The sequence below is a fragment of the Falco rusticolus genome, chromosome Z (assembly GCF_015220075.1).
Source record: "Falco rusticolus isolate bFalRus1 chromosome Z, bFalRus1.pri, whole genome shotgun sequence".
Classification (NCBI taxonomy): domain Eukaryota; kingdom Metazoa; phylum Chordata; class Aves; order Falconiformes; family Falconidae; genus Falco; species Falco rusticolus.
This window is the reverse complement of record NC_051210.1, coordinates 68,705,390-68,719,895: the sequence shown is the minus strand read 5'-3', so window position 1 is coordinate 68,719,895 and position 14,506 is coordinate 68,705,390. Positions and strand designations below refer to the sequence as shown.

Sequence of the window (14,506 nt, the reverse complement as noted above, 5' to 3'; positions counted from 1 at the left end):
CAACACTTATCTACAGAATCAAGATGTTTAGCATTCCTAAACTAGAATTTGTATTTATTACAGTATGAATTATGACTGTCCGGGACATTGCAGATGTTGCCAGTTGTTAAGAGCAGTGGTGTATATCTATGCAATTAATTTATTCCTGCAAGTGACTACAATACCCACTGCTGTCTTTTCTTCAACTGAGCAAAATTAGACAAATTTTTCGGATACCATAGTTTTTCAATGTACTTCTATATTACTTACTAAATATTTAATTTCCCTTTTTGTGTTACTCCAGTTACTGTTCTTATTTCTAGTAAGAACTCTATATTTAAATGTTGGTGGAGAATTGTGTCTCAGTGTTTTAAAAACTGCTATTGGGAAATGTAGTGTAATAGTTAATACATTCTTCATATTCTTTATTAGTCACTTGGGTGAGATTCATGCAGAGCATGTCTACTGCGAATGGCAGGCTGCCTTCTTGGTACCAAACGTAGTGACTTTTGTCATTTTAGATTTTAATCAGCAAATATGTAGTTAATGTGCTTTTTTAGTCTTGAAATCATTTAACAGTGTGTAGTAAGAATGATCATTTCACATTGAAAACTGGCTGTTTTATTCCAAATACTCTGTTTAAACAGTACTACCTGATCCCCCTGTCCACCTTAACTGGACTCTGCTAAATACTAGTCAGACTGGGATCCATGGGGATATCCAGGTAAGATGGGATCCACCACCAACAGCAGATGTTCAGAAGGGATGGATTACTCTGGAGTATGAATTGCAGTACAAAGAAGTTAATGAGACAAAATGGAAGGAGGTATGAAGCAAATATTTATTATACAATAGTCATAGTACAGTGCAGGCTTGTTCTGTCCCTAACACTTCTGTACTACTATGAAAAGCAACAGGCTTGTAATTGCTAATTAGATGATACCTGAAGTCTTCAACAACATACCTATATTCTTCTGAAGTTTTCTAGCAAGCATTGTAACAATGTGTCAAGATAGTTGGCATGCAGGATGATAATTACAAACCCTGAAATCCTTGTGTTAGACCAGAAAGTATACAAACATCCATAGAAGTGTTTTCCAGGATAAAATATTTCTCTGTTGTTCTCCTAAACCACAGCTATTTGAAACAGTGCATGGTATTTTTAGTAGTTGGAACAGGAATATTTTGCTTGGAAAATGTCACCATGTCAGTCCAAGATTCTTCAGGGTACCTGTAGTTCCTATATTTATAATTATCATTTCAGTAGATTGAAAAAAACCAAACAAACAAAACCAAAACAAACAAACAAAAAAAAAAAGCAGCTTTGAGTTATAACTTAAAATACAATAAGGAAGTAAAAATAATGCAACATAGATAAGGCATACAGATTTCATACCAGACAGCAATGGTAAATTTGTGACTATATGGATAGTCCTTGGAAACATAAAATACATATACCCCAAATCTTTTTAAGTTTTCTTTTTGAAAATCAATTAAGTTCTTGAGCAGTTAGTTTTCCTATTATGGTCAAGAAGCTGTACCCAACTTACCTGAATGGACAGGCTAAGTGCCAGTGTGTTGTGACGTACTTGCATATGGAGAACATTTCCTGAACACCATTTCAGTGCATTAGGAACATCATTTCAAAGCAGAACCCTTCATTTGCTTTCTTATTAACTGAGTTAACTGACAGAAGGAAAGCAACTATTAACGTTACTGGTTTGTTTTAATATACAAAAGGCAAATTTGCAAAAAGCAAATTTACCAATTGAAACATAGTCAGACTGGTTTGCCTGCCTTCATCTGTGAAAGACCTTGGACACCTTCTCACCTTTTATCTTTCTCAATGTTAGCATTTTCTGTTTATCTTACACCTTACTATTAAGTCTACTAAGCCACACAGGCCTATAATGTCTATAACTTTTCCTAATGCTTGTCTAAATTTCTCTCCATACTGGTTTACGCTATACTTACTGTATAGCCTGTATTAAAGCCTATGAAATGAGTTAACTTTAGGTAGTAAATCAATACCCCTTAAGAACTTGAAAATCTGCAGGGTATTTATGGGATTTACAAAAGCAGGTGGCAATACGGAAACCTCTTTGAAAATGCACATGTTTTTTTATAAGCCTTTAGGTATCAATCATATAAATACCCTAATAAAGCTTTGGTTTTGCTCCAGTACCATCAGTAATTCCAGCATGCCTTGAGACTATTTCTTCTCAGGAGAGCAAAGGCTAGAAGATCAGTGTTTCTTCTTTCAGAAAACAGATAAGGAATGGCTGAATACTGTCATTGCCTCAAGAAAAGTAGTACTTTGCATTATGTTGTACTGCAGCCGTATATATTGTAAGTTGTTGTGCCTTTCAGCTTAAGAGCACAACCGTGACATAATTCACTGAGTCACTTACCAGAGCACAAAAAAAGAGATTTCTGAACAAAAACTTGTTCTGGCCTAAGACAATCACCGAACTCTGAATAACAGCATTGGAGAAACAATTTAACTCTTTGCATTCTTTGCTACAAATATCTTCCGTAATGAGTGTTGAAGCAGTACAGAGATAAATGCCTAGTTATATTGTTATTACTAGTTTTTTAGAAAATGGATAATTTTTGACTGCGTTGCCATATGCTTTTACATATAACTGATACAAAACGGATAGAAAGGATTAATTTGTAGTACTTCAGTTCTACTAAGTCTCCCGTTTACTGAGACTTACTTGTAATTTTTGTAGACGTTTTGGGATGAACCTGTTTGATTTTTCAAGTATAGCGTTCATTTTTTTCAGTCCGTTTACTACTTGGGTATAGATAAATTATGAATTGAAAGAGAACTAAAACATTAATTAATAAATTATTATAACAGTAAGTTACAGTGATAAGAGGATCAAATTTATTTTCTGAGAAACTTCCTAAAAACAAGAAAATCCCCATCTTCATATAGCAGGTGTTCACGAGACAGAGCCAAATGTAATCTCTATCACAGTTTGAAAAAATATTGTCATATTTATTAGCTGCTTGCTGGGTATCTTTCTAAAATTCTACCCTTTTATCTTGAAGTGTTGCACATTACATTCTGTCCCCTCTTATGTCTATTCATAGACTAGTTTACTAGTCATAACTAGCAATAGCTATATAGACCCTGTGAGTCTGCTGTGTTTTCTGAACAAGGTGTGGAAACACACATCATCTGAGCAATAGTGAAGAATGACTTCATGGTGAAGTGTCTGTCTATGAAGTGCCTAAAAATGTAGGTGTGATAGGGAATCTTAGAAGTCTAATTTTCCTTTAGTTATTTAGCATATTTTAGATTTAGAACTTTTGACTTATTAAAAAAAAAAAACAAACAAACAAAAAAAAAAAAAAAACCCAAAAAAACAAAACGCAAGCCCAGATCCATGTAATAAGGGATGAAACTGGCAATCACAGATCAGTCTTCAGTGAAAAGGGCTGGACCAGGGAGGACTCTGCTGGCTGTCTTTATCTTGTTGAGATTTTGCTGGAAAAGGTCTGTTTCACACTGCAGTGAAGGGCAGGGAAGCATGGAATATGGGCTCCAGAGCTGAACACCATCACTGTGTTCATACGGCACTGTGGCTGAGATACAGGGCGTACTGGTTTGAGGGGGCAAAACTCATCTCTCTGCACTGCATTGGATATACAGCCTAGTATCTCCGTGTGTTGTATGGGTGCCCAGCCTTGTGCTACTCCTACCCAGGGTACATCTGAACCTTTCCCTGGTACTGCCCATCTCCCAGTTTTCAGTGTTTTTCTGTTAAAGTTGGTGAAAACCATTGCCTTGGTTGCTGTCATGCCTGGGCCAGCCTCTGCCTCTGTTGCCCCATCCCACTGGGTACTCTCAGTGTCCCAGGGGCTCCAGCTGATCCATGACAAACAGCTGCTCCACAGTCTTGTGTTAAAGCCCTCTTACAGGGCAGGCTCATGCATGCAGCGCAGTGACACATCTCAGTGTAACAGCAAGTTTATTACACTTTCCTTTAGCATGGCAATCACAAGCATCACTCTGTGTACACTGACTCAAGTCCAGCAATGCAGCTGCCTGGTTCCAAGCTCCCCTTTCCATACTTTAAATGAATTTGCTATGTGCTGCCATGCATTATTATTTACCTTTTATCATGTCTCTCTCATATGGCTTTTAGCTTATTTAACCATATGGCAAATGCTATTCATATGTTCAGTTCATGCTGAACCTTCCCCAGTCTATAAATCTTGCTCCATCCAGGTGTCTTGTTAGTTCATTGGTGGACTAGAGACATCCTGCCCATTAATGCATTATCTGTTCTTTAGCAACTCTTGCAATTTCAGGTACACAACTACAGTAATTTTACCTCGTATTTTTCAGGGCTGTAATTTAGCCTGCATACTGCTTTTTCCAAGTGCCGCCATTATTTGGAGTACATAAAATTTTGTGTGGTCCAGCATCCCTAAGAATCTCCACTAATTGTCTTAGAAGGAGAAGGGGGAAAAAACCCAACAAAAAAGCCCCACAACAACAACAAACCGAAACACAACTGCCTGTAAATCTTCAGTGTACTATTTGTGGCTTCACAGCATGAAATAAGTGTGATTTTATTCCCTTCCCAACACTTTCCAACTGGATAGTCTTGAGATGTTAAAAACCTTTGTAGTATAGACCAGTTGATCTCCATGATCTTGTGCTCAGCCACTAGCAGACAAGAGCAGCCTGTGTGGGATCAGTGCCTCCTCCAAAATCCAGCTGGTTGGTTCTCAGAACACTTGAGTCTGGAGCCACCAGGGATCAGAGAACTCCACAGATTGTAGCTACTAACAGAATGTGTCTCAAGTTTAGATTATGCAGCTACAGTGATTATAGGATTGTATTGTTGAAGCTTCCTTCAAATCCCCAATGGCTGCTGTTTTCCAGGTGTTTTAATTCTTAGCCCTTGATGAGTTCTGCCAGTGTCATCCTTGATTCTGAAACAGAAGTAGAATTATATCTGCCACATGGATTTCTATTTTGTGCTCATTTTCCTTACTTTTTTTACACTTGTGTCGGGCGGTTAGAGCTAAAATACATACTCTAGAGGAGTAATAGAAGAAGAGAAAGATTTCACATATTAAGACCTCCAATGTGACTTCCTACATTGTTTGATGTGCGGCAGTATCTAAGTGTGTTGTAGTTAATATAGAAGTCTCAAGACCAGCAATCTGATGCCAGCTCTCACAGAGTCTCCATTATCACATTTTATATATAGGTAAGGATTTTGGGAGCTATGCAGTGTTCCCCAAATAAGTGCATTTGTAAGATGCAATGCATCTGGTTAGAAGGCCTTTAAATCTTTTTTCTTCTTAAAATTAATTCAGTAGGGGAGATTGATTGCACAAGTTTTAACACTCCTGTGTTATTTTAACAAGCTTTTTGGCATTGTGAAGTCAGTAATGTGGTGTTATAACAGTACAAAGGATTTACATTACTTCAGGTGTTTAATTCTGAAATCAAGAAGCAGTGTAAAACTGCCAGTACAGCTCAAACAAGTAAATCACAGTCCTTCTGTCTTTACAGTTAGAACCCAGGCTCTCGACAATGGTTCCACTGTACTCTCTGAAGATGGGAAGAGATTATGAGATACGAGTCCGATCAAGACAACGTACCTCCGAAAAATTTGGGGAGTTCAGTGAAGTCCTTTATGTATCTTTTTCTCAAACAGGCATTGAATTTGTTCATTGTGCTGAAGGTAAATAAGCGAAGTGTTTTTATAACCATGCTTTTTGTCTTTTCAGTGGTGTTGGGGGTTCATTTTCTCCTTTCCATTGACATTGTATGCGTGGCTAGATTGATAATTCAGCCTACTGCATGAAAATCATTTGGTGAGATTGAGAAAGTACAAGTTCTAAATACAAGTTCAGTAGTCAACTCAGCAAGACTGTTTCACATCTCATCAGAGAGCAAAAATACAGATAGCTTTAAGAATAAGAAAACAGTAACTGCCTGCACATCTTATAGAGCCTGAAATACAGTTAAATCTCATACTTCATTGTCTAAAATGGGCACTCTGGTAGCAAAGAATTGTCATTTTTATTGAAGTGTTGTATTGCTGGCTGTTATCAGAATGATAACAAAATGCTCTTCTGGTCTGCCCAATACTATCATGGACAGTGAGTGTTCTGATTCTTGCTTCTGGCTTGTACTTGTTCGTAAAGTGCTATAAAGACAGAAGAGGAAACAGCCATTGATCACCACATTTCTTTCTGTGGAAAGAATGAGACAGTGCCTTTTCCTAAAGCATTCTCAGCTCTGAGCTACTGACTAAATTAATTCTTCAAAATACGAGCTCTTCACATTATTGTGAAAGCAAAAATGAAGCTGCTTCACTTAATTTTCCAGGGTATTAGTGAAGGTTTAAATAAAACCACCCCGTAACTCTTTCATCTTTCAAAATCTTGCTAGTGCCCTTTTTAACTCTTTGTATTACAAGTTTTCATTCTTAACTTACATGAACAGCTAATGTTCTGGACACGTGGCTTTATTTTATTAACTCCAGCTGCATTAAGTTGTCCAGGTTTTCACATGAACAAAATTAAAATACCATGAAAATCTAAGATCTCCCTACAAGCACAGTTTTCTTCAGTCACTACAGCACAGATTCTGCAAGTTGATCAATGTCCATACATCTCACACAGCAGCAGTGATCTGATTTGATTGAGAATTTATTCTTTCTTGTTTTGTATATCAACACAGAATTACAATTTATATTTTCTGTGTATTAAACATTTAAAGTAGTTAAAATCAAATGCAATATTCTAACTTTTTGAAGCAGCTGGAAATTCACAGATCTTACTGACATGACAAGGAGTTACTGGTTCTCCATTAAAACAGGGACCTGTTAACACAGACTTATCCAGATAGAACTGTATACTCATGCTTGAAAACTTGTCCAGTCAAAATCTAAGCTGTGAACACAGGGCTAAAGCTCATACCTGAATTTTATATTGCTTTCTTTTCCCTGAAAGGGTGTTATATTTATATTCATGTATAGAATTCTAAAGCTTTCTGTCACTATTCCTTGGCCCAAAAAATGAGTGAAGTTTGCATGGAAAACTTAAAATTGGGAACAAATGAGGAGAACCTAAGACAAGAATAAATTTCTTTATACTTTGTATACTACAGTGGCAGCTTAAGTATAATGGAATTCCCAGCATTTAAAAGATAAACCATTTCGTTTAGCAGCATTGTTCTTCATTCCTACTAAATGCTATTTCTCAATAACCTAAATTCTTTGTAGCTACCTGCAAGGTAAATAAAAGGGAGGTATTTTTTTTTCAGTTGATAGTTCACAATGTAGTTAAAGTTTGGCCTTCAGAAAGAAGAGTAGTATGCTTTTTGACACCATCATATTTTAGTTTCTGTGAGAGAAGAATAGTTCATCTATGATTTACTATGCTATTAATAATCTTTCAGCTTGGGCAAACAAGCAGTAACATGATCTGCAGCATTATATACCATCAAGACTATTGGTAGCATGTTCCAAATAGGCAGTATGTTCCTCATGGCTGGTTTTGCTACATATATTATCTATACTAAGATCTTGTTTGTATTTAAAAACTCAATCTGTTTTCACAAGGAGTCTCAGTGGACTCACAAATGCAGTATGAAAACCAAAAGGGTATTTTTATTTCTGCTTAACAGAGAACTTTCACATTTAAGTAACTAAAAATTCTACTGTCCGTATTTACCGCTTTGGAATCCTCAGGTAGTGAAAGAGAAAGATGAAATTAATGCAACAGAGATGCAGATTCCTGCTAATATCTTTTTGTTCTAATGCTTCAGAAATTGAGTTTCCATGGTTCTTAGTTGTTATCTTCGGAGCATGTGGGCTGGCCGTAACAGTGATCTTCATCCTGCTGTCTAAACAACCAAGGTAGAGAGTTTTATTTGTCAGATTTTATGTACTTGTAGCTTAGAAAATAGGGTGCTTCAATTGTTTCAAATCTGGGGGGCTAGAAATTATTTTGAAAATTGTTATCCGTTCTCATAAGCTGTAAGGACTCTGGCATATGTACATACTGGGCCTTCAGTGGTAGGAATCTGATTATGTTGACAGCTCCTTCCTTTTGAATTGCAGAAAATTTTATTCTGTAGTATTTACATAGTTAATTTACTTAGGCTTTGAAGGGGATTGTTTTTTTAGTCTGTTCAAATTTTGTAAATACTCTTTTTACCCACATACTGGTCAAAAGTTTCACACAAACATCTGTATTTGTTGTTGTTCTTAGACTGTTTCATTACTCTATTTCTTCATAGAGCCAAGGGAAAGAGCTTGAGTCATAGGTAGATACTTGGTCTCTGTGGATAGGGTGCAGCTTCTATAAAGAACATTAATAGAATAAAACAAAGCACAGGATTGTATCTTTTATAAAAATTATAAAATTGTGTCACATATAAAAATGAAACATACATAAAAATGACAAAATGGTCTCAAAATGAATTCATCCCCTAATATGGATGTTCAGGGATAGGTTTTGACAAAATAATTTAGCTGGGGTGTCATACCAATACTGTCCTAGACTGTGAAGTAACAGCATGGTCAAATCCCATGATGTTGTTGGTGCAAATCCATGCATGTTGTCGGTGGTCTTGTATATATACTTTGAAAATGAACACTGAGGCGTATTGCACACCTCAGCATAAAAACAAGCCATTGAAATGAAAACAATATAGTGCAGGTGGAGCAGCTCTAAAAAAACAATGTAGGCAAGTGGCACTATGCTTTGGCAGAGCTTAATGTCAGGAAGCTACTCCCTGCAATAGTATCCCGATCCCAGGGTTAAGAGCAAGGCTGCTGATAACAATGCATGACAAAAGCTTCATGTGTCAGAATGGGGCGAGAACAACTCTCATGTGGGACCAGGAGCTCACCAAGGTCAGCACACTGAGCAAGGAGTGGCACAGTCACAAAAGATCCTGTAGGGCTGATGCATGTCTCTGATCAGAGCTTATTCCCCATGCTAATCATGGCTGCTGGAGGAGGCTTTTCTCCACTGAAGACCCTTCATTTGGAAAGTTTTTTCTGGACCTATGGGCCTGCACCGTTTCCTTCAAACTGGTGCATGCGGTGGTAGGAGTGGCAGTGTATTCTGCAGAGGAGCAGGCTGCGTGGGCTTCCCATAATGCAAAATATCCAGGCTCGGCTTCCCCCTGTATCTGAAAAGATACCAATTCATCCTCAGTTTTGATCTCATCAGATCTGAACCAGGCTTCCTAGGACAGGTGCCGTACGGTTAGGCCATACTCTTAGATTTGAGAGATGCAGGCTTGAATTATGGAAGGCTGAGAAGAGAGCAGAGCGTAGTTCTCCTGAATGATTTCTCCAGGCAGTGAGTGATAAAATCCTTTGTGTCATTAGAAGAGTCCCCAATCCTGTCAGAACAGCGTATTTGTGGATTCAAGTGTAAGTACAAATCTGAAACTGGTACCCTGACAGCCCACCCAGTATAAAATCACCGGATTTCTAGCTCTCATTGAGGCTTGCTGGGCAGAACTTTGAGGGTCTACCAAAAAGAAAAGCAGCTGGGGAATTTGGGCCTTCCATAGTTTGGCAGAAGGTGCCTAAATTTCTCTCTGGCACTCTTAAGTCTCCTCTGATCCTCTCTGGACCTCACTAAGGTCACTAACAATGCAGCAAAACTAATGTTTGGATTTGGATTTACCATCCCCACAGCTTACTTTCTAAAACGGGCAAATAGCCCCATATAAAGAGAATGTTGAATTTTCCTTTTGAGAACTACGGTTTATCCGTTTGCAAAAGAAGCAGGGAGGTAAAGTAGAGGAGATAGACATGGCCTGCTATTGTTGGATTATTACTAATGGAAAATCATCCTTCTGATTGGGTTTTCTTGTTGGGTTTGGGCTTTTTTTGTCCCCTCAAAAATCAGAAATCCACTTTATGAAGGATCAGAGTAATACATATTTCCACAGTATGTACATGCATAAGCCAGTTACTAGTCCTTCCTCTGCAAGAGTTATTACTAGGTATTACTGTCATTATTACATATTGTTACGTTAGTAATTCAGAAAACAGAAGTGTCATAGAGATGGCAAAACACTAGCCTAAATTTTTGCAGTTGTGTTTCTGTTTTATTTATTAGTTCTAAAGTCATTCACTCTTTTCACCAACTCCCTTTTCCTGTTCCCCTATTTAAATTTATTTGGCTTATGCAAAACTACTCTGCCCCTGGAAAGAAGGATTTGGGAAAGTCACTCTGCACCCTGAGGCTCCTGTCAGATTCCTTTGAAAATTACTTAAAAAGGGAAACTATTGACAGACCTCTAGGAATTTATTCTGTTTCTATAGAGCATTAAATTATCAAAGACCAGATTCCAAAATGGATTCCCACATAAATGTATATGATTTCAACAAGGAAGGTGGCAGAAAACTTCGGTTTTAATTTGCAATGACAGAAAAGAATCATTCTTTTCCTTAGGACTATTTGAAATTGAATCTTCAGATGTTTCAGTTTTGAAGTAATTAAGTATAAGTGCAATGTAAGGCTCTCTTATTTCTGACTTCCTCAAAAAGGACTACTGTCAATTAAAAGCCATCTTTTTTTTTTCCAGAATAAAAATGCTCATATTTCCTCCTGTGCCTGTTCCAAAGATTAAAGGGATCGACCCAGATCTCTTGAAGGTAATACTCTAAACTCTAAAGGTGCTCTAAACTCTACAGTGGGAATCACTGTAGTAGTAGCAGGTGACAATTGTTGTCCCAGGCAGAAAAATTTTGTAGAAAAATTATGACACGGGGAGAGTTGCCACAGAATTATTTTCATAAAATAATAAAAAAACCCTTGCAATTATGACATCAGCTTTGCTTAAGTTAACATCATAAAAAGCACAAACATTTTCATTATTTCCTTTATGACATTCATTTTCTGTTGCTTTATAGAAAGGAAAGCTAGATGAAGTGAACTCCATCTTAGCCAGCCACGACAGCTACAAGTCACAGCTATACAATGATGACTTGTGGGTTGAGTTTATTGAGTTGGACATAGAAGACCCTGATGAAAAGAACAGAGTCTCAGATACTGACAGGCTCCTGAGTGAAGGTCATCTGAAATCACACAGTTGCTTGGGAGCGAAAGATGACGATTCTGGACGGGCCAGTTGTTGTGAACCAGATATTCCAGAGACAGACTTCAGTGCAAGTGACACATGTGATGCCATCTCTGATATTGATCAGTTCAAAAAGGGAACTGAAAAAGAAGAGGATCTCTTGTGCCTTGATAGAAGAGATAATGATGAGTCACTTCCAACCCTTGCCAATACAGACACCCAACGGCCACATATGAGTACTCAGTCCCAAAATAGCCAGCCATGGCCACCTTTTGCAGGCAGCATTGACCTAGCTAGTCCATCAGTCCATACCCAGCTAAGTAACCAGAATTCATTGACAAATACTGACTTCTATGCGCAAGTGAGTGATATTACTCCAGCAGGCAGTGTTGTACTTTCACCAGGGCAGAAATCCAAGGTGGGGAGAGCAAAATGTGAAGGCTGCACAAGACAAAACTTCACCATGGACAGTGCCTACTTCTGTGAGGCAGATGTGAAAAAATGTATTGCTGTAACTTCCCATGAAGAGTATGAGCCGCATGTTCAGGAGCAAAGCTGTAACGAGGATGCTTACTTCACCGCAGAGAGCCTTACCACTACCGGTGTCAATCTTGGAACTTCAACAGCAGAAACCCCAAACTCAGAGATGCCTGTCCCAGACTATACGTCTATTCATATCGTTCATTCTCCACAAGGCCTTGTGCTGAATGCAACTGCAGTGCCTGTGCCAGACAAGGAATTCAACGTGTCTTGTGGCTATGTGAGCACAGACCAGCTGAACAAAATCATGCCGTAGCTCTTCTTTGACTAGATGTGTGCAGTATTTCACAGCAGAGAGTCAACTCGGGCTTGTATGCTGAAACCAAAATGAAGTCTACAAGTTTTTCGTGGTTCTTATAATTCTGTCTGCAATGTTGAAACATAAAATATTCATCAAAATATTCCTATTGTGTTCTGTAAATATTATCTATGAATTTGTCTTGAGAGTGTTTTACTAGCAGTGACTGTCTTGTTCTTGTGGGTGTTGATTTTTGTGATAGTAAACATTGAAATTACTATGTTTAATGTACAGTAAATCATGCATTTTGATAAAGCTAAAAATCAGGTGGTTTAAAGTCTAAAAACTTAGTAAAAACTGTGCTGTTGGCAGAGATCTTTATATCAATAATTAGGAACTGAACATATAGGTGAAAAAACAAGTAGATTGAATAAATAACACATCTATTTTGACTTATATAAATTAATAAAATCTATTTTAATATTTTAGTCATAAAGTATAATGTTTTCTATTAACTACACACTGTAGTACAGTTATGAAGACCCATGTAAGGAAAGTAATTGCTGCAATGTTAAAAAGGAGTTTTCTGTTTTATAAAAGTTTTGTTCACAGCAAAAAGAAAAAATAGATTTTTACAGAACCATTTTGTACCTCCAAAGAAACCTGTAGAGAAATTTTGAAATATTGTAGAAACTTAAAGTAACAGATTCTATTACTTTCTTATGGTAACTAATATAGAAATATACATTCGATTTAAAGTTTTGTAGAAAACTTTAAAATAGACAAAATATTTGGGCAAATTATTCTGGTTTTTATCAGATTCTGGTTAATGCTACTAATATACTTTTTTACAAGTAAAATGTTGTTGACCACTATACTTTCACTGAAAATTTTTGAGAACACAGGAATAACCTCTGGTGACTTAGCAGCATGATCTCTTCACATTTGACCAACTTCTGAAGCCCTCCTACAACCAAAAGTGTCACTACATTTATTAGTTTGTGTCACATAAAGTCTTGATTAAAACAACAAAATAAGGACTTCAGGAGTTAGCCAGCAGTTCATTTTTAAAGATATAACAGGATTAGAAGACTTCAGTAGAACTAGAGAATTGGATACAGTATTGTTCAAAAGTGTTTTTTATTTTTTGCAGCCTAACAGCATCTTCTACAACTGTGTTAGGCAGACTTTCAGAAGGAGAGGAGAGAAACCTGAAACTTGGTGGGAAAGCCATCTTTTTTCTTACATTTATTAAGAACTTGACAGAGCTTTGCAATGAACTATTGCTGCTTCGGAAGTTACCTTCCTAGGCCATGGTTTCATCATAGCAGGGTTCTTCTTACAAAGCAGGCAGGGATGTTGATTTCTTTTTTCTGACCTGAACAGGAGTGTATGAAGTGCAGCGAATGCTGGTCTTGCTCATGATGTCTCCCACTGAACTCACCAATGCTGTCTTTGTGACCAAGGGCTACAGGACTGGGCCCAGCTATTGGGTGGGATTTTTGAGTTTAGCACGTACTTTATGGTAAATGTGCATTAGATATTCTGCTCATTTGCTGCTATATTTTTCTAACAGCTACATTATTTAGTTTCATATAAAATTCCATAGATGGTAGACACTAATACAAGTAATGCCTATGTGTGTTTGGAACAAGTTTCCTACTCTGTTTCTATTGCCAAAAATAGTTAAAATACCTCAGTCAAACTCAGAATGTCATTTTGGTACTTTACTGGTCACACAAGCCATTATACGCTGGTCAGAAGATGTATCTTTCGGTTTCTATTTAACTTTACTTATGTCAGTGTTTTGTTTGTTTTTCTCAAAGTTTAATAAATGTATTGTCTTCGATTTGTCCTGACACAGCGTGTTTTATTGCAGATAATTATTTCAATGGAAAATAGAGGGTTTATGAGGAGAAATCAAGTATTTCTCATTTAATAAAGCTGAATGCAGCTTTTCTTAGAATACAAGCAATGCCTAATAGGATCAGTGTTTTCACTGATTGATATGTCTGTAGTTAAAAGTAGAAGCATGGACCTAAATTTATAGATGGAAATAGGACATGCTGTACCCAGAAATGTCTGTTCATGTGTTACTAGCTTAGCAGACCAGTTTACCTTTGGCTGGAATAGCCTGTGGTTGCAAATAAACAAGCTGCAGTGGTTCAAGATCTGTACCTACAGCTGAATCCACAAACCAGATATTCTGACAAACCTCGATAGTGACTTGTAGTGATAGTTAAAATCTAGCAGTGTATGAATTCTGAGATGTCAGAAATGTCAGATAGTCTGTCTCTATGGAAAATGCTGTCTCTTGAATGGCTCCCAGTGTTTAACTTAGTAATGTACTACTCTCTTTTCTCTAGACATAGGGAGGGAGCTGTTGGAGGAATCCAGCTAGATAGACAAGAGCAAACCCTTTCCTCCCAAGGCAATCAGTGTATGATTCAGTTCCTTTACACAGATGTCCAATGCCATTTAAGGTACGTAACTGGGCTTCCAGGTGCTGGTCCAGAACAGCACAGGTCTTGTGTAGATTGTCTTAACTAAAAGCCTGAGTGTAGAATGCCCATGTTTTGGCAGTTGAAATGATCCCCAGTAGAAGAAAACAGCTCCAGGAATGTAAACATCTTTGTGTCAGGTAAGTCTAAGTTATC

At 37.4% G+C, this 14,506-nt stretch overlaps 1 protein-coding gene across 13 annotated transcripts in view; it reads left to right on the top strand.

The window, feature by feature from the left end:
- Window positions 1–13,708, top strand: part of GHR (growth hormone receptor) — a 125,472-nt gene extending 111,764 nt beyond the window's left edge. For all 13 annotated transcript variants that reach the window (XM_037374260.1, XM_037374272.1, XM_037374267.1 and 10 more), the window contains 5 exons: window positions 627–805; window positions 5,525–5,696; window positions 7,790–7,880; window positions 10,577–10,646; window positions 10,905–13,708. In XM_037374260.1, coding sequence (XP_037230157.1) covers window positions 627–805; window positions 5,525–5,696; window positions 7,790–7,880; window positions 10,577–10,646; window positions 10,905–11,867 — 1,475 coding nt within the window. In that variant the 3' untranslated portion in view covers window positions 11,868–13,708. The remainder of the gene's footprint in view (window positions 1–626; window positions 806–5,524; window positions 5,697–7,789; window positions 7,881–10,576; window positions 10,647–10,904) is intronic.
- The last annotated feature ends 798 nt before the right edge of the window (window positions 13,709–14,506 follow it).